Source organism: Zea mays, chromosome 1, assembly GCF_902167145.1.
Source record: "Zea mays cultivar B73 chromosome 1, Zm-B73-REFERENCE-NAM-5.0, whole genome shotgun sequence".
NCBI classification, from domain to species: Eukaryota; Viridiplantae; Streptophyta; class Magnoliopsida; order Poales; family Poaceae; genus Zea; species Zea mays.
The window spans coordinates 235,852,798-235,872,544 of NC_050096.1; the positions used below are offsets into that span (position 1 = coordinate 235,852,798).

The 19,747-nt window shown below is 42.9% G+C and overlaps 2 protein-coding genes across 3 annotated transcripts; both read left to right on the forward strand.

The window, feature by feature from the left end:
* Positions 1–112: 112 nt before the first annotated feature.
* On the forward strand, positions 113–10,587 carry LOC100217225 (RING/U-box superfamily protein). 2 transcript variants are annotated; one of them, XM_008667700.4, is made up of 6 exons: positions 113–6,441; positions 8,360–8,494; positions 8,570–8,612; positions 8,965–9,027; positions 9,195–9,309; positions 10,146–10,587. In XM_008667700.4, the coding sequence occupies exons 1-6, from the start codon at positions 5,654–5,656 to the stop codon at positions 10,286–10,288; spliced, it is 1,287 nt and encodes a 428-aa protein (XP_008665922.1). In that variant the 5' UTR covers positions 113–5,653; the 3' UTR covers positions 10,289–10,587. The 2 variants fall into 2 exon arrangements, with proteins under 2 accessions (XP_008665922.1, NP_001137053.3); NM_001143581.3 differs by lacking the exon at positions 8,965–9,027 and having other exon boundaries at positions 3,787–6,441; positions 10,146–10,464.
* A 1,170-nt stretch (positions 10,588–11,757) lies between these two features.
* LOC100275748 (uncharacterized) lies at positions 11,758–14,657 on the forward strand. Its single transcript, NM_001353771.1, has 3 exons — positions 11,758–11,930; positions 12,042–12,158; positions 14,259–14,657. The coding sequence occupies exons 1-3, from the start codon at positions 11,910–11,912 to the stop codon at positions 14,370–14,372; spliced, it is 252 nt and encodes an 83-aa protein (NP_001340700.1). The 5' UTR covers positions 11,758–11,909; the 3' UTR covers positions 14,373–14,657.
* Positions 14,658–19,747: the final 5,090 nt, after the last annotated feature.

A 19,747-nucleotide genomic window follows, 5' to 3' on the forward strand; every position in this document is an offset into this window, starting at 1 on the left:
ATACTGTACTTCTTTAGTACTTTTCTATGTATGACTTCTGTGAGAGTTCTAATACTTCATTATGTCTATCTCTGTGAAATTCTATTTTAAAACATAAGAGGCTTCTCCTATGTCTTTTTATATCGAAGTTCGAGGAACAAAAAAACTTTCTGTTTCCGCCAGTAGATCTTTATCACTACTAGCTAAACATATGTCATCGACATACAGAACAAGGAAGATATACTTTCTTTTTCCTTAGATTTCGCATAAATGCAATTGTCTTCCTCGTTATCCTCGAAACTAAACTTTCTGATAGTCTGATCAGACTCGACGTACCACTATCTGGAGGAATATTTTAATTCATAAATGGACCTCCTTAAGTGACATCTCTTGTTTTCCTTTTACTGCTCACAACAAAACCCTTTGGTTGTGTCATGAACACATTTTTCTGTTAACTCTCCATTTAGTGATGTTGTCATTACATCCATCTGATGGAGCTCTGGATCAAAAAAGAGAGCCACTAATGCCATAATGATCTGGAATGAATCTTTTGTTAGGACAAGTGAGAAGGTTTTATGGTAGTCAATGCTTTCTCACTGTGTGAACGCCTTGGCCACATGTCCTTGTATCTTTCTATATTTATTTGGAGTCACGCTTGGTCTTCTAGACCCACTAATTTGCGCTTCTCGTAGCTGTTTCATATGTAATGGGATCACTTTCTGCTTCAATGTCCTCACACATATAAATCTCATCGCTTTCTATGTCTACACTTGTGTAAACTCCATAATCATCAGGAATCGCAGATCGTCTGGACCTTTGAGACCTTCATAAACTTGTTTCTAGTTCTGGTTCGTTATGGGGCTCCTGCATTGGTACGTCACTTGGCACAACACTACCACTCTCATGTGAGCTCTCCTGTGCAAAACGACTCAGAAGAGCCATACTGTGCAGAAGGTGAATTGACTTACTCTGTGGTAGTTGCACTTGGTGATGCAATATTTGCAGCAGGGGTTTCACCTCGAGCCGTTACAACTGTTGGTGGTACCACAGCGGGTATCGAGAAGTATGGTTCTTCAACCATCGGAATTGGGACATACGTCCTCTTTTTCTGAAGGTCAACCTCTCTGAGTACCTTACTCCCCTTGATCATGTCATCTTCTAGGAAAATGACATGTCTAGTTTCTATAAACTTGGTTTGTCTGCCTGGATAGTAGAATCTGTAACCCTTCGATCTCTCAGGGTAGCCAATAAAATGGCAGCTAGTGGTTCTCTCATCTAGCTTTTCCTGTCCAGGATTAAATATTTGAGCTTCTGCTGGACAACCCCATATGTTGAAGTAGTTGAGCGTGGGCTATCTGCCAGTCAACAACTCATATGGAGTTTTAGCCACTGATTTACTAGGAACTCTATTTAGTATATGCATGGTGGTTTTTAAAGCCTCCATCCATAGACCCAATGGTAAGTTAAAGTAACTAAGCATACTCATTACCATGTCCATCAGTGTTCTTCTTACGCCTTTAGGCAACCACATTCTGTTGCGGTTCACCAGGTGTTGAATACTGAGCTACAATAATGTTTTCACTTATGAACCTTGCGAAAGGATCCTGGGACCTGTCCATACTCAGTATGGTGCCCTCAGTACTCCCCCACACGATTTGATATGACAATCTTTGTGTTCAAATCGTGTTGTTTTTCTACATCAGCATTGAACTATTTAAACTTGTCTAAATCTTATGATCTGTCCCTTAAAAAAGGGTAAATATAATCGTAGCGAGAGTAGTTATGTGTGAAGGTTATGAACAAGTCAAAACCCATCTACTGTCCTAACTGGAAAAGGACCACATATATCTATATGAATAATTTCTAACACTCTCGTACTGTGCATGCAATCTTTGCATTGCACTAAGTCTGTCAAGTCTAGGTGATGGAGAATCCGTCCCTTAATGAGACTTCTTTTCTCCCCCTCGAAATATGGCCCAAACGATAGTGCCATAATTTCGACGAGGTTTCTCCATCACATTGTTTTCTTACTCCTGCTGATGTTGGCTAGTTTGTTTTCTGGTGTATCTAGCACCACTGTGCGAAGATAAATAAAGCATGTCTCGTCAGATGGCGAGACCAACATCTTTATTATCAAAACTGAATAACACACAGTCTCTGTCACCGAAGTGATAGTGGATGTGCTGATTGTCTAATCACGAAACTAAAGTTAAGTGTCTGTTTGCTTTCCGTTAACCACTGTAACTGTTTTCAGCCCTCTAGGAGCCTTAGGTTTGTACGGAATTGCATTCTGTAGCATCTATTGCAGGAATTCTGGACACTTTCTATTGTATATCCTGTCTTCTTGCAATAGAGGCAGGTCTCAGGGGGGGTCTGAGAAACAGTCTGATTGTTGCATATAGAAAACATCGTGATCAGGTTTGATCTTATTCTTGAACCTTTCTTAGAGGTTTTGTTCTGTTTGAGGATTCTTAGTTTGGGAAGATTGATAGAATCACTTATTTGACTTATCAACAATTCCTCCTTCTAGACACACTGTGTTCTGGGTTGATCTATATAGCACTTGTCCATTTAGACAGGTGTTTTACTGATCATGAAATGTCTCATATTCTGGATTAGCACCCTCAATAGGATCCTAAATGAGACTCTCATTGTGATCAAGTACATTACACTTGGATCTTTTCCAGTTGACCTTATAGATGCTGTACTGCGCCATCTTAAGGTCATCCTAAGGTGAGCCTACTGTAGGCTCAGTGGTTTCTCAAACCACAGTGAGGAATCTATTTCATCCACTGTAGTTATCATCTTAATCTTTTCCCGCCATAAGTGACAATAAATACCACATAGCGGTTTAATCTACCTTATCTGACCAACTAGTAGGCCAATATGTGCACTTTTGCAAAGTAAAACAGAAAATATTTAGGACGTCTGAAGTAAATACTGAAACATAGAACTTGCATGAATTAAATATTCGACGTTGGTCAAAATAATAACCATGTTTGATCTACAAAAAAAAACTTGTTCTAAAATTCTAAACCATCGTTGGATGATCTAGAAAACTTAATTCTTGTATAAAATGTGGCAACAATATTCGACGTTGGTCAAAATATTCAATCACCACAAAAAACCTGAATTTCTATGCACTTAAAGAGAATTAATCCACGTAGGCTTCATAATAAACAATAATGCATAGAAAAAACAAATAATAATCTTGTTCTAAACTCTAAAACCATCGTTGGATGATTTAGAATATATATACTGTTCAAAATATGGTAACAATATCTAACGTTGGTTAGAATATTCAATTACCGCATTTTTTTCTGAATTCTATGCAATTCAAAACAATAATTAATCCACGTTGGTTTCATAATCCACTGAAAATTGCATAAAATAAAGTACCGAAATACGCAGCGGAATAAAAATAGTCCATAAATATATCTGAAATTTTCTATAACTGGAAAAATATTTCTAAGTTTTTTTCTGAATTTTCTGCTCTATTTTTCTAATTTCTTTTCTGTGTTTCTAATTTCTGAAAATAGAAAACAAATTCCAGGAAAAACTGGAGGTCATTTCGGCCTGGTCGGCCCAGCCTAGACGTGGCCTTTCGGCCTACTAGAGGAAGGGGCGCACGCACTAGGCCGCAACCTGGGCCCAGGCCGCGTTTTTGGCCCACGCGGCCTCCCCCTCCCCTCCAATTGATCTCAGCCATCGGTGGCGATCCGACGGTCCAGATCCACCCGTGTACTGTAGCAAGATCTATAAATGCCGTGGGTTTCGGAGAGGCTGTAAACCCTAATGCTCATTTCTTCTCAATCTCCCCAGCCGCCACAGTAAAAAAAACACAGCCGCCAGGGAGCTTCGACGGATGGCCTCTGGCCGATCGAGCCTTTTTTTTTTTATTCTCATTTCTTCATTTCTATTACGTGCTCTCTTTTCCTTCTGTTTTTGTACACCGCGGTGAGCTGCTCTCTGTGTATTATCTTCACTAGTAAAGTGAGAAGCTAAGTGCCTGTGCTGTATTCTTGCCACCGTGATGCACAAGAACGAGAACGGTTCTTGGTCTCTATTTCTTCTCTCTTATCCTTCGTTTGGCCGAACGTCTGTTTTTTTTTTTTTTTTTTTCGGCCGGCTCACCTTCACACGACCGCCAGGAAGCACTGGTGGCTGGCCTCTGGCCGACCGCGCCGCCCTGCACAGAGCCGCACAGCCGCCCATCTCTTTGCTGTTTTTCTGTTTCTTGTTGAAGCTCAGGGCTCCCTCTCCACTCAGCAGACTGCCAGGACACAACGGCTGACCTCTTGGTGTCCGGCTCGGCCGGCACTGTGCACGGCGAAACGGGCCCCGCAGGCTCTCTCGCCGGCGGTCGCGACCCCACGGGTGGGCGCTCGGCCGTCGGTAGAATCGTTCGTCGGTGGTCTGTTGAGCCAGTGACGTTGGCCGTTCTTTTCTTTTGAACCAGTCAGTGCATCTGTGCACAGATCTGCGTGTTCCTGTTTCTTATTCGTTGATTCTTGGTCGTGGATCGTTGGATCCTGAGCCCTGTGCGCCGTCTCTGTTGACGGATGAACTGGTTAGGGTTAGGTTATTAAACTCTAACCCTGAAATATCGGTCTGTTTACCCTAAAATATCGGTCTGTTTTGTTCTCGGGCGATGAACTATGATTAAAAAAATGAGTTCAACCACTGATTCGAGACCTTTCTGTGTCTCAAAAAAAAAAACGGAATGTGGATTAGGAGATCTAGGGTTCTTAGGTCCCTCTGATACCATTGTTAGAATCTATACTGTCTAGGATCGATTCCTAAGTTCCTAGAATACTGATCCGTAACTGAAAGTAAAATCTTGATGACGTGTAGATCTGATCTACTGATCTACTGAGAGGAACGGGGAAACACACCTTTGTTGCTGTTGCTATCTTCATATCGTCGCCCTGCAGAGAAGCAGCAGGCATTGGGATCCGAGCCGCTGTAGGTTGTCGCATTTCCAAACACTCCGACGCCTAGGCGATGGGGGCCTCTGAGGACTAGGGTTTTGGGGCGAGGTACTAGCGTTAGTCTTTCCTGCGACCCCTTAGTCCTATATATAGCGTCGTGTGTCTGGGGGCTCCAACCGAGGTTAGCGTGGGCCCTCCCGATCAAGGGCCCGATTAAAGGAACGATAGTTGGGTTAAGCCCAATCCAGTCTCTATTGACCGGCTGTAGAGGACACACCCAACACTCCAATCTCAGGGGATGGTGGTGGGGGTGGAGGTCACCACGGCGAGATGGATCAATGGATTAGGGGGAACGGAGATCTGAGGAGAAAACCAAAACACTGCCGAGTAGGAATACCTGCGAGAGGAAATGCACAGGGGTCAGCAAGATCTCGATGACGGAGGATGAAGAAGAAGAACAGAGGATCCACGTAAGCACCGGAGTCTGGGTCGAAGCACACCGACGGCGACAGTGCACGGCTATGCCATCGGCAACAACTGGCGAAAGAAAGAAATGAAGAACAACCCGAGTCAACAACGGGAGAAGGTGCTAATGGATTTGAAGTCAAGCTACTAACGAGAAATCTCACGCGAAACGGAGGCAGAGGCACGAAGGGGAACCAAAAGTTGTTAATGGCGATCAGCAAAAGCTGTTGCCATATCTTTAAAGAGCTCGGTTCGGTTATAATACCACGAATGCAATTATGTGCTTCGTGTTGCTATTTCTACGATGCCGCATCCATACCGGATGCCAAATTGCCAACAGGAAATATTGTAATTGTAACGTCAAACTTTCCATGCTCGTTCGACTACAACGTGCTGCGGTTGACATAAGGGTCCCACGTGTTGAAGCCCCACCGATCAGCCGCACCAGCTTCCCCGCACAGCCGTCGTCGTTATCCCCAGTCCACACCGGCCGCGCCGCAGCGGCCCATCCCACCCGTCAGCGTCGGCGTAGGCCCCCGCCGGCTCCTTCCTCTCGCCGTCGCGAGACCGAGCAGCCAGTAGCAGCAGGAGTGGGTGCTCCGTGCCCCGCCATCCAACACCAAAAGTGGAACCCCTCACACCCACGCGAGGTGGTCGACACTCGACGGAGAGCCGCAAAGGAGGAGGAGCTGGCGGTGGCGGGATCCAGCAGGCCGCCCATGTCGAGCGGCGCGGACGGATCGGATCCGATCACGGGCCTTGGCCCGTCGACGATCCCAGAGCCGCCGGACCGTGAGCCGCCTCATCTACAGTCTCCGTCGCCGGCGGCGCAGCAGGAGGTGGCGGCGTCGCAAGCCGAGACGCCGGTGCCAGCGGTGACCATCGTGATCTCGCGGCCAGGGGAGGAGGTTCAGACGCCTGATGCAATGGGTGGCTCCCCGGCGTGCTCCACGCAGGCCGGTGACGGCAAGGCTACAGCCACCTCGGTTTCGTTGACCGCTTCGGCGGCTGCCAAGGAGGCCGAGTTGGCAAGGTCCGACAGCTTCGACGACTACGAGCAATGCAGGTATTCAGTCGGTGTGGGATTCCCTGCGCGCAAGCTCAGGGTATTTTAGTGAATTGCGAGTTGGAAAGGGGACGAGGGTGTGTTCTGCTTGGGAGTGTTCCAATTTTGTATGGGTACCTTGTTAGGTTTAGTAGTTGCGCGTTTTATCCATCTATGAATCACCTGCTATGGCTTTGGGTGCTCCCTATCTTGGGGGCGTTGCTTCCTCATGCGGTGTAGTGATTGTAGGTGTATCAACAAATTTCCATTTATGATGTACTGATTCATTTCTTGAAGTCACCCTAGAACATGGATCATGTCAACTGGACTGTTTACTTTAGCTGCCCTTTTCTGTCTGTAACTACACCAATAGATTTTTGCCTGCAGTTGGGTGGATGTTGTTCATCACATATAACATGCGAGCAATAAGTTTGTGAACACGTTCATTGTCAGTTTATCTGCATCTTCATTAGTATTGACTTTGCCGGTGCTTGTGACATGTGCTTATTTAGAGGCCATATATTAGTGCAATTAGGCTGTCACAGAGTGCAAATGGGACTACATAGCATTCCTGTTAGCTATGATATTTTAGGGTCTCGAGGGTATTTAGGCGTTGATGAGAATGTAGGTTATGCTTCCAATGCAGTTGGGTTGACCTTGATCCTTGAATGTAGAAGCAAAAGATATTCGCAATAAGTTTGCTGATGGTAAGATCATTTGTGTGTAGAATTATTAAAGATTGGGACTTCATAGATTCAATAATTCAATGAATAAATATGATATTTGATTCTTGGTTATGAAAGGCTAACTGGCAGCTATGAGCTGCAGGTGAAAAACAATACGAGGAAGAATGCTGGAAACTGATAATCAACTTCTGGCTGAGTATTTCTTGTACCACAAATGTGCTGTGAGCATGAACTGCATGCACCGTTGCTTTGCCATGTATTGATGTTCTTGTGTTGATCTTTTTTTATATACTCATTGCAAGTAATAACATATCCAATCTGTTTTCTGCTGGCTCTTTGCAATTTTTGAATATAGATAGGAGCACTATGTTTACTAATCAGAACAATTATCTTTAGGAGTTTAATTTTCCTAATATATGTACCTGAAATAATAACATATCCAATCTGTTTTCTGCTGGCTCTTTGCAATTTTTGAATATAGATAGGAGCACTATGTTTACTAATCAGAACAATTATCTTTAGGAGTTTAATTTTCCTAATATATGTATCTGAAATAAAAAAAAAACTCGACCTACGGGGGGGGGGGGGGTAAGACAGCCCCGGACATTATATTAAGAAGAAAACCTTCTCACGCAGGTCGAGAAAACTCCCGAACCCCTGCCCCACCCATACACAGCGGCACTGTAGCCCATGTGAGAACACGACCGTGACCGGAATTGGGCCTTAGACCTGTATTTTGCGTGGTACAGACAAGTGGATTTTTTTAACCACAGCCTGAAATTCGCTCCCATAGGGAGTCGAACCCAGGACATGAGAAGTGCTACTTAGACCAAACTAACCAACTCGGCTAGAGACCCTTTCGCTATGTACCTGAAATCAAATATTGGTCTTTTGTTTCATAGGATTAACACCTGTACTCCTAATAATCCCAGATCCCATTAAGGTACCTGAGGATCATCCTTGTTTTGGAACAACGTAGAATGCATCGGCTTGTACTGTTTGAAGTTAATAGAGCCAACATTGTTCTTAACGGAAGTACATTTTTTAACTGTTAGACATTGCAATGCCATCCCATAATTAGATTCAGTCATCCCGGTCCAAAAAAAAAAGATTCAGTCATGTAAAACAGACATCTAGAAGCCCTTCAGTACATACTGCCATTTACTTTACCTTCAAAATTTTATATATTGCTGACTCTTGCCACTTATTACCTTATTTTTTATGGAGGATGAATACCTTTTTCACTTCTGCAGAGTTTGTCAACAGAAGACAGAAGAACCTCTGGTCGACCTTGGATGTAGATGTCGTGGTGATCTTGCAAAAGCACATCGCACATGCATTGATGTTTGGTTTCGTACTAGAGGTTCAAACAAGTGTGAGATATGCCAGTAAGTGTTCTACATAGATGGTTCTTGACTGTTGCTTCAAATGACTTTGCCATACTGATTTTCCTTACTATACAGGCAGGTTGCTGCCAATATCCCCCCTCCAGAGACGCAAGCAAGTGTATGTTTACTATTTTGCACTTCATATCTTTCAATCTGTATTGGATCATTTGGAGAATGTATGCCTCTAGTTCATATGTATATCCATTGTCGTTTATGCTCGAACTAACAAACTGGTCTATGTTTATGTTTAGCCAAATTAACCTACCTATCGCCCGTTAGTATCTGTTTGTAGTTTTATGAACACCTCATTAAATATAATAACAACTTTAATTGGCTTTGTTCTGGAAGACTTGTGTTCCACAATTACATAAATGAAGGTCATTCTGAAAATTGAGGAGGCAGAATATTGTTAAAAGTACAAGTCGAATTCCTGTTTCTAGTAGTGAAATTTACTTGTTTTCATTCAACAGACAAGTTATTGGGTTTGGAGGGTTGATTCGACTTATGGAAGGGGACGAGGAGGACGTGAAAGGGTATTTTTATCACTGGATATGATAAATAAGAAACAGATGCATTAACCTGACTCTTTCTCTGAAAAAATGAATAATGATCATGTAACCCTGTGCAAGTTTTATTTTTTATTGAACCTGCATTGTTCATTCTGCTTCATATTTTATTTTGTTTCTCTTTTTTTGTGTAGGGATGGTTTAGCCCACTTTGGGTTGCATTTGCAATCCTGATTGGTGGTCTCTTATTGGATGTGCTGATATCTGTTTCTCTTGGTGTTTCCGCACTTCCTGTCAATATAATAATTGGTATGGAACAATGTTTCTCTTGTACCATATTCTAATATCCTTACAGTTCTGTTTTTTTTACCCTTTTGTTAAATTCAAAAAGACATAGAGGAAGTGAGGACATGAATTAACTTTGTTGTACCTGACCTTAGGTTTTGTTCTCTGGCAACAGGTTATTGACTACTCTCCTCTTTCATAAGTTAAATGTTCAACCTTACATTATTAGATTGACAAATATGAGTTTGGAGCTACATTTTTTGTGTAAAAGCAAAGTTACAAGTCACTGGACGTAATTAAGTTTCATGTGATGTTCTTGCTAATACTGTTACCTAGTATCATTTTCTTTTATATTATCATCATGTTCACAAATGACTGACTTAGTAATTGTATTTTGTGATGGTCCTCGTCTTTAAGCCTCAGGCTCAGTCTTAGAATCACATGAAATCTCCTAGTTTTCAGGGGAAGACAAAAAAGAAAACTAAAAAATTATGACTTCTCATATGATTTAAGTAATTAAAGCGCTGGAATAATGGGTCCATGGAATAGCCATTTCTACCACCCTGTGTCCCAAATTATAAATTGGAACGGAGGGAGTAGTTTTCTTTGAGATTGAATGGGAGTAGTGATTATGTATGTATCAGCATCAAACTCATATTGACAGTTAGAAATTTCGTCAGATTATATGCCATGAGGAAGGGCAATGTCTCTGAAACATGTCCCGTTAGGTTTACTAGCAATCAACATGTCTGTTACGCTTCATACTTTGGTTTCTACTACATTTTCTTTGATTCAATTGAAAGATACTTTGCACAATGAATGTTGTTCGTTGAATAACCTGACCAGCATGATGTTTGCAGGCGTTCTTATAGTTCTCGGATTGGGCACCGCCCTTCGTCTTGCTCTCGAGTGCTGCCAGGAATGGGGCTCAAGGAGGAACGTAGGCAATATGCCGAGGCTGGAGAACATACCGCCGACTGGGTACCACCCTGCAGTAGTATAATCATTATGGGACTTGTAAATAGCGGTAGGAACATCTAACCTTGTGCTGGCTCTTGGATTGTATTAGCTTTAGCTCACACGTTGCTCGTTAATGTCGAGCTCAAATTCAAAGCTTGTTGATTACGATCGGGTCCATACTCCACTAGTCCAATGCAATGTAAATGCAGAGTTACTGATACTCGGTCTTCATGGACTAGTGCTGATGCCGAATTGCCAGCATCTTAATTGGTTGTCTGGCTAATCGTTCAGCATGACAGCGCTTGGTTTCTTCTTCCTTGTACGGTTTGCTCTCACAAATCACTTGTTGTGTTTCATCTTATCTGTGGCTTGTTGGTATAGGCATTTGTGAAGGCCATTTGAGCGAATGCTGTTTTCATACGTTTATGCACAGAGTTGTGTGGATATAGCATTTTTATGTGAACTAATAACCTGCTGGTAACTATGGTTATCGTGGTGGTACGACACTGGTACGTAAGGTACGAAAAAGATAAGAGATTTAGAAAGAGCGGGACGTACGTAATCGGTGTGTTAAACCTGGCCACGGTTAAATAGTGCATGTAATATCCTACGTTCTCTTATGATGAATGGACTTATGATGAATGGATTGATGTTCATAAACGTGAGATATTGTGAAGAAGATTAATTCAAGAATCAATTGAGTGCTATGATCTTCTAGCTCTCATTTTTATTTGGTTCTGGTGAAAGTTCTAGCCTATCAATCTTTAGATCACCTTTATAACAGTTCTTAGTTGTTGCATTCTTATGTATTTGTAACAAAGAGTGCACATTGCATTCATTACCAAGGCACATAATTATGAGCCTGTTTGGAAGGGCTCCACTTTAAAAAATTCGGGTTCAATCTAACTCCTTCTATTAAAATAGATCTAGCTTCACGAGCTCTATCTTTTAAAAAAAATAAAACTAAAGGCCAACTTTATAAATTTACTGAAGCTCCTCAAAAGGTGCTTCATAAACACTGTTTTCATACCTTCTCAAGTTAGGCATGTTTGGAACCCTAGAGCTAATAGTTAGCGAGTTAATAAATTATTAGATGAGTTGAGCCAGCTAATGAACTAATGGTTAGCTGTGATAGCTAATAATTAATTGGGGTATTAGTTAGAGGTGTTTGAAACTTCTATAACCGATTTTAGCAAATAGAAAAAAGCCTTATTTTTTGAGATAACTGTAATTATACCCTTCATTGGCCATACAATTGTAATTTTACTCTCAGTCTTTCAATTTTGTGATTTTACCCTTCTATTTTGAAAACAAAGCTACCGTTTGTCTCTCTCAACGTCGTTAATAAAAATCAAAATTAGAGATTGAAATAAAAGTGAGAAGAAATAGATGAAAGATCTGAACTACCCTTCTATTTTGTAGGTTCAACTCCAATAAAGATAAGATCACAATTACATAATATAACTAATATATATAGAGAGGTATAAATGTATAATCACATATACTTTTGTTTTTTTTTTCTATCCCACGGCGGCCAAGCTGTGGAAACGAGGGAGACGAGGAGGACAAGGGAAAGAAAGCCTACCGGCTCGGCGGCTCCGGCTCACCTCCCACACCCCCAAAAAAAATCTCGCGTGCCGCCGGCGGCCACCACCATCACTGCCATGATCAGCATCCTCGCGCAGGTAATTCCCCTTAGGCCCTCTAACCACTCGAGAAACCGACGTGGTCATCCTTGGTTATTGTGGCTGATTCGGTTCGTTTTCTCGTGGCTTGGCCTCCGGATCTGCGCTCAGGAGCGCCTCCTCGGGTTCGCCCTGGGTTCCGTCTCCATCGGCGGCTTCGTCCTCCACCAGCGCCGGGCCATCTACCGTTCAATCGCTGAAGCCGACGGGTCGCCCTACTTTTACCAGGTCAGCATCTGGTTACTTCCTCCTAGCCTACAGCCCAGTAGCCGTCTGCTTTCTGAACTAGTGTGACGATTCATGGCTTAATTTTACATAGGAACTGTGCACGACAAACTTCCATCAGAAAAGTGTTGTTTTTTGTTTTGTTTATAACGTGACTTTTTGCCGCTCCCTAGCTTGACAATAGACAAACTATAATCTCAGCAGGTTTCATTTCTTGGGGGCAATTACAGATTGTTAGCTTGAAGAATTATCTTGGCCTTTTTATGACAGTGCAGTAAAAATAGTCCTTCGATCAGGCAGACATCGCAAACACATATAATAAGAATTTTTTTTCACTCTTTTCACTTTGTACAACATATTTTGGTTGAAAAAATTCAACTTCTAAGTTTTGGCAACAATTCATCAAATTATACTCCCTCTAATATTTGACCAGGATTTAAATTTTGTCCCAAAATACTTGACACTCTGACTTCCCAATACACCTTTATCTTTTATCAATGCACATTTTTCTCTTCCCAATACATCTACTCCCTCCGGTGTCCTATTGTTTGTAGTTTAGGGCAACGGCACGGTCTCCAAAATATAGCTTTGATCAATGTTTTTTTTGTTAAAATACAAATAAACTCTTAATACATTTATACTTTTATAATAGTACTTTTTAAGACAAATCGATGTAAATAAATATTAGGCTTCAAAACTAAATAACAAAACACAAAACATTTATTTGTAGTCAAAATTTTATAAGTTTGACTCAAACCTTATCCAAAACGATAAATAATAGGACACCAGAGGGAGTATATCTCTATTTCTCTCCTTGATTTCTATGTACCACACATTTTCACTTTTCCTTAATCCCATTGTCCAAACCTAACGTCTTTTAATTTGGGACCGAGGGAGTGCAGTTTTAGTGTACAAAAGTTATTTCGCCTTTTTTGTTGTAGTACTTTTAGTAGTCTATTGATTTCGTCGATAATATTAAAAAGGGCGTACCCAGTGTCGTAGGTTTCCCGTATGGTGCGGGGTCTATTGAAGGTTATCTTTAAGTGCCAAGCCTTACCCGCATAATATGCAGAGGGACCTTCCAGTTACAGACAGTAGGCTCTACTGTTGCACCAGGCCCGATTTTATCCAATCAAAATAGGCCTTGTAGAAATGAACTGAGGGAATGATTACATAAGCTAAGCCCATGGACTGGGAAGCAAGGAATACTGACATGCACACAGCTCTGTTCCCTACTTCCCTTTGTTTGGTTGTATTTTTTTATGAATTATAAGTATTGTCTTGAATGATGTTTGTTGTATTTTTTTATGAATTATAAGTATTGTCTTGAATGATTTTTCTGTTGCTGCTTTACTAAAAGGGATTAGAATTTAGTGTTGTATCTGGTAATAATAGCTCTAAAAATTAAATCATGGAGGCTTGGAGCTTGTGAGATTAATGTCTGCTTGTTCCCAAACCAGTGACAGCACAAGATACAAAGAACAAAACCTCAATAGAGTTATGGAAATCCAAAACTACTGCTTGGACACTGCTATGGCATGCATTTTCTCTTACCAGAGGTTTAGACACATCCCACGTGTCAAAGGGTTATCTCATGTTTGTCTAATGAGGAATCATGGCAAGTTATTCAAATTCAACATGCTTATCTGTTACCCTTCTAAAGAAATGTTGCAGTTTTTTTTTATCTTTGTCTAGAACTGTTATCCTATCAATTTTCTTGCATATCAAGATAAACCTTGATATACTGCAAAATTCATAGCGAACTAATTGTCCAAATGAACTGTAAGTATCACATCTGTGGCAGTGAGCATGATCTGTAGAAAAAAAAATGTTATGTGGCCGTAGAACATGTGTATTTAATCTGTCGAAATCTGAAGCTGGACAGTGGTAAGCCTATTAGCATGGTTGTGTTAAGTTTTTTTATGGGGACATAATTACATATGAGCAGTAAGTAGTATCGTTCCCTTTCATAACCCCAGCAGCCGTGGCAGTAAATCAAAACTGTTATCTTCGTAAGTTTTACTTATCTTCCTAATTACGTGTGTTAGCTTTCTTTCTCATGATGAATCTATCCTCGATGTAATAATGTTTCCTGTTGCACAGCCTGGTGAAATTGCCAGTCGAAGAAGCTCAACTGAACTGGCTCATGTATGGAACAAGGCAGTGGACGAGACCCTTGGGCGACTTGTTGTGTACCTTAGTTCGCGTGGGTGGTGATTCAAGCTCCATGTTGAACATGGTAACCGAGGAAGACTCTTTTTCAAGCCACTGATGTGCTCATACTTCCCTGTACCCGGATTGAACATGTTTTTTTTTTTAAAAAAAGAGATACTTCCAATGACCGATTTATCTGAAATTCTGAACCGAGCTGATTGATTCTACCGATGCTTCCCTGAGCAGGTGGATGTTACTTCGAGGTCATTGTTGTAGCCCTGTGAAAGGCAGGACTCGTCTAACTATTTTTTACATATATGTATTGGTAATAAAGAATGTATGTTACTTTGCTGACGTTGCCAACACTTCAATGGAAACTATGGTCGTTCTCTAATGGTCAGTCCATCCCTGGTCACCCTGAGTGTCAGTTCTGCTCTTCCATCTCTAACTAAGGTCTCAGACTGTCATTCACTATACCTGTATATAATCTCAGTCTCCGATTCAGTTTTACTCATCATGACTTCAGCTCCAGGTTTAGGCCCGGTTTGTTTCCCTCCTAAGTTAGATTATGGTGAAAGAGTAGGAGGATTATGGTGAAAGAATAAGAGGGTAAAATATCACTTTAGGATTATAAATAAGCTGAAATAAGATATCTAATCTATCCTTTCACCATAATCTAACTTAAATAATCTAGGAGAAAATAAACACACCCTTAGTACCATTGTGGGCTGGATAAGTTATTAATCTGCAGACTGCAGTAATCCGTTTTCATCAAACACCATGTCTCATCCACTAGTCAATTTGCCTTGAGTTTGTCATGAGCTTGTGGAGACCATTAAAACTTTAGGGTGACCGACCTGAAGCTGCTATCTTTCTGCTGTCCGCAGAGGAACCGACCGTCTTCGTCTCCTTGAGCAGCATGAAGCCATGCGACCTGCCAACCTACGGAGTAGTTTTTTGGCGCACTCATGGAGGCGAACGACGGCCATTGTGAATGTGTGATGCTGAAAATGAAAGTGAAGAGAGAGGCCTAGAGATGGCCAAACGGGCCGCCCGGCCCGGCCCGGCCCGGGCCCGGTGAAGCCCGGCCAAAAACCGGGCCGGGCCTGCTGTGCCAGCGGGCTTAATTTTCTGTCCAAGCCCGGCCTGCAGTGGGCCTAAACGGGCCGGGCCGGCCCGTTTAGCACGAAAAAACGGGCCGAAAAGCGGGCTAAACGGGCCGGTAAGTACGTTTTAGTGTAAAAAAACCGGGCTTAACGGGCTTAGAGGTAAACGGGCCGTGCCGGGCTAGCCCGCCGTGCCTAGTTTCCTGTCCAAGCCCGCCCGCTTATTCTACCGTGCCGGGTTCGGACCGGGCCCAAAAAGCGGGCTTCGTGCCGGGCTCACGGGCCTCGTGCTTTTTGGCCATCTATAGAGAGGCCAAACCAAAGCGAGAGGTACTTTGGTCTGTGCACCGGGAGAGACCAGAAGCGATTCTAGCCTGGACGGTGGTGGTGTGTGTTGGTCTGTGCAACATGGACTTGAACTCAAAGCAAGCTCGAGGAAGGTCAACGGTGCCACTTCTATCTATGGAAAAGTGATGTCCAAATTGCAGAGTCTTGACTGGGACTGGCTGACTCTCCAAAAAGGATAGCGCCCTCCCCCGCTCGGCAGCATCTTGCATCTGGATAATTTCCGGTAGACCCAAACAAAGAGCACCTTGCATTCCATATTTATACAAACAGCCCGGCCCAACTATCTGAGCCCACCTACAGCTACCACACACGACACACGTCGCAAACCAGCCCTGAAGCTACCAGGCTACCAGCACACTACGCTAGGCGTTCGACTTGGGCGCGCCCGCGCCCGTGCCCGCGCCACCGCGCGCCGCCACGACCCGGCGCCGCACCACGGCGTACGCAACGCCGATAGCCACCAGCGCGGCCGCTGCCGCGCCGACGAACACGCCCGCCACCTTGTGGCCGTGGCGCCCGTGCGTATCCACGGGCGCCACGCCCCCTTCTTCCCGGTCGGCCTTGGCCACGCTTGCCGACGATGTTCCTCCTCGGACCGCGGACTCTCTCAGCTGCTGCTGCTGCCCGCGAGGCGCGAGCGCCGGCGCCGGCGCCGGGGCGACGCCGCGATCTCGACGGGCGCGCGCGCTGGGGTGGAAGAAGTCGTAAGCGGCCGGAGACAGCGCGAGCGGGCTCTCGAAGGGGAGCCCGTGCGGGTGCGCCGCGGTGGGCCTCCTCTCCTCGCCGCGCCCGACGGGTAGAGTCGTAATAAGCAGGAGAGCGATCACCGCCACCGCTGCCGGCATTGCGGCGGTCTTTGCCATGGCTCCGGTTAGTGTGAGCGCTTGAATTCTTTGCGCTTATATAGAGGCCGTAGCAGCTAGCTAGCTAGCAAGCAAGCAAACAAAGGTACGGTACGGTGCGTGAGGCTTTGCTTCTACTTCAGCTCTCGTAGTGGCAAGCGAAACAATGATGGCAAGGTGTGAAGAGACGGCATGATGTTTTTACAGGAGCTTTTAGCTCCAGGCGCAGTGCAGGCAGAAGATGACCATACGGAGTGGAGGAGCGCTGCGACAGGGACAGTGAGACACATCCTTGGTCAGTCTTGTACTCTTGATAATTATTCTACTTCATAAAAAAAAATCTTGTTTATTCAGAGTTTCAGACTAGTTAAGGGATCAATCATAGTCAGTCCGACATGTGCTTCAGAGACACCGTTAGTTTGTTATTTTCTTTAAAAGCATGCCTTTGAAGCAACTTTTTGGTTAGTACCTTTTATATGTTCGCTTTCAGTATATTGATGATGGAAACATTCTTTGCCACAGAGGGAATGAATGAGCAAAGCAAAGTGTTTGTTTTGGTGCAGGAATTGTGAAATACCTATGAATTATGATTAGAAGTAACTCACACAGTAGTTCATTCTCGACCTACAAAATCAACAGGAACCATATACGCCAGCACTACTCCTTGGCCCATCCGGCCATGCCGCCCTGCCGCGCCAACACACCGCGCATGATTGCTGCCTGCCTGCCTACCTGCGCTGCGCAGGAGAGCAAAGCCGCGCGCGCGTTCGCGCACCGCCGTCTGCCGTGCCAAACCAATCGATTCGAAGAGCGCCCGCCATCGCCGCAGCCGCCTCGAGCAATTGAACAGGCGTGGCATGCAGCCATGCCCCACGTTGCGTCGCCTTTACTCCTCTATCTTTTTCCAGGCAAAGCCGCGGGGGGCGCATCCCGGGAGGAACATTGCAAACTTGCAGCGCAGCAGAGCAAGGGCTGTCTAGCAGCCAGCAGCATTGCAGCAACACTTCAGAAACACGAAGATACTATATTACTATGAATCTTTCTAAGTGTTGGCTACTGTTCCACTGTTTTTAAAGTTTAGTTTTGTATCACACCAAACATTTAACTATAAATTATGAGTATTAAATATAGGTTTATTAGGTTTAATAAATTCGTCTTGTCTTTTGGTCTTTATTTATGTAATTAGTTTTATAATTAGATTATATTTAGTATCAGTAATTATTATTTAAACATTCAATGTGATAGCCACTAAACTTTAGTTGGGTGGAACCAAACACTTCCCTAAAGTTCTTCACTTTATCAAACAGGATGGACATGAAGAACAAGGATGTCACATTCATGATTTAGGCTATATATACTCATATGCTCTAAGTTTCTACCAAAAAAAATATTTTGGCCTTGTCATCAAAATTATTTACTCTATACTACAATCCTACGTAGTCATGTTTACTCTAAATCTCAACTCTATACCAACCACCATATATTATATTATTTTTTCAATCCTATTTCATCTCACACTCAACTGCATCATGCTGTTGTATTGCTATGCAGGTGGGCCTCCCTTGTTTGTAGTAGGCCGGGTATACACTCTAAAAAATAAAAATAACGTTGGTGGTGGTCTCCCTTAGTTTATAGTTGTTGAATGAGTACATGGTTGCACCGTTGCAGTAACTTTCTACTGCATATTCCACTCTATCTGCGGTGCTGTATGCGATAGCGCTGCTCACTATGAACAACCTAATTTATAAGTATTTTAAGATTTGACACTCTTATCATAATGATATGTGATGCTACTGTGAGTCAGTTAGATCAGGATATCAAATCTTGAGAGGCTTGGGAATACAAATTTCAAATTTTCTCGTAAGAGAGAGATGGAACTTTGTCTATGGCTAATATGCTAGACAATTGGCATTGTCCACAGGGTGCAGAATGTTGTCGGAATCTTGTCTTTGTTTATCTGTGTTCGAGCAATCATATCCGTTGAGGCATGACTTTTGTATGATTACCTTTTCTTGTTGGAGGGAGTATGGATACAGAAAAGGTGGTGAAGAAATGGGTCTCCGCTACAGCGCTGCTGCTACGGTTTGTATTTCCATTTCCCTCTCGCTAGGAGATGGATATAAGGGCATGCACACTCTTGAACCTTTGAATCGGTTTTTCAAATATAAGATAAAGCTAAAAAAACTGTTTAATACAATCTTAAGTCTTAGATCATAAATACAGTCAAAACATAATATTTATAGAGACCTATCATTTAATTAAGTTGTGCATGCCTAAGGTCTGAAATCAGAATAATTTTTTTCCTCGACGGTATCTTGGATACATATTTCATTAGAAAGAGGTAGAAACATATTACATTACTAAAATACAAGTTTTGAGTATAAGGTCAGGCGAGGTAATCCAAGGATTATCATAAGATACCAAGAAAAACAGAAACGGCGAGACAGAGCAGGGGAACCATCGGCTATGACACCCAATAGCGTTCTTATGAAGAAATCAACCCGGTGGTGGCAAAACATCCATCCAAGGAGATAACACGGTCATCCACTAATAACTGTAGCAAAATATCAACCAGAGGGCAGCTCTGCAGTCTGCACAACCCATGGAGATCAAAGCATCCGCCACATGATGACAGGAACACGATCTTGGTTGCAAAGCATCCACCCAGAGAAAAGACCAATGACGATCAAGTATCCATTAAAAGAGATATAGCCAGTAGACTCTAAATTTTACACTACAAAAATAGAATTTAAGGATCATATCATTAAGATCATACTCTATTTCTATTTATTTTTGAACTAAAATTAATTAAGAACCAAAATGAATCTTCTAACAACTCAAATGGATATTGAAGAAATATTTCAATCATGATTCACTATCACCCCTAGTTGTAGGAGCGGCAAAACATTCGCCACAAAAGTTAAAAGACAAACTATTTTTTCTCTTTCGCCTCCTTAGCTTCAATGCTGCATAATAAATTTTATTTACTTGGTGCTTTTGATTAATGTTGTGGAAACCATCTTACAGGGTATTTGGATCCCCAGACTAAAGTTTAGTTACTCCGGATTTTGGATGACAGTTAGGATGACTAAACATGTGCTAGTTACAAAACTAATTACATAAGCCATGGCTAATTCGCGAT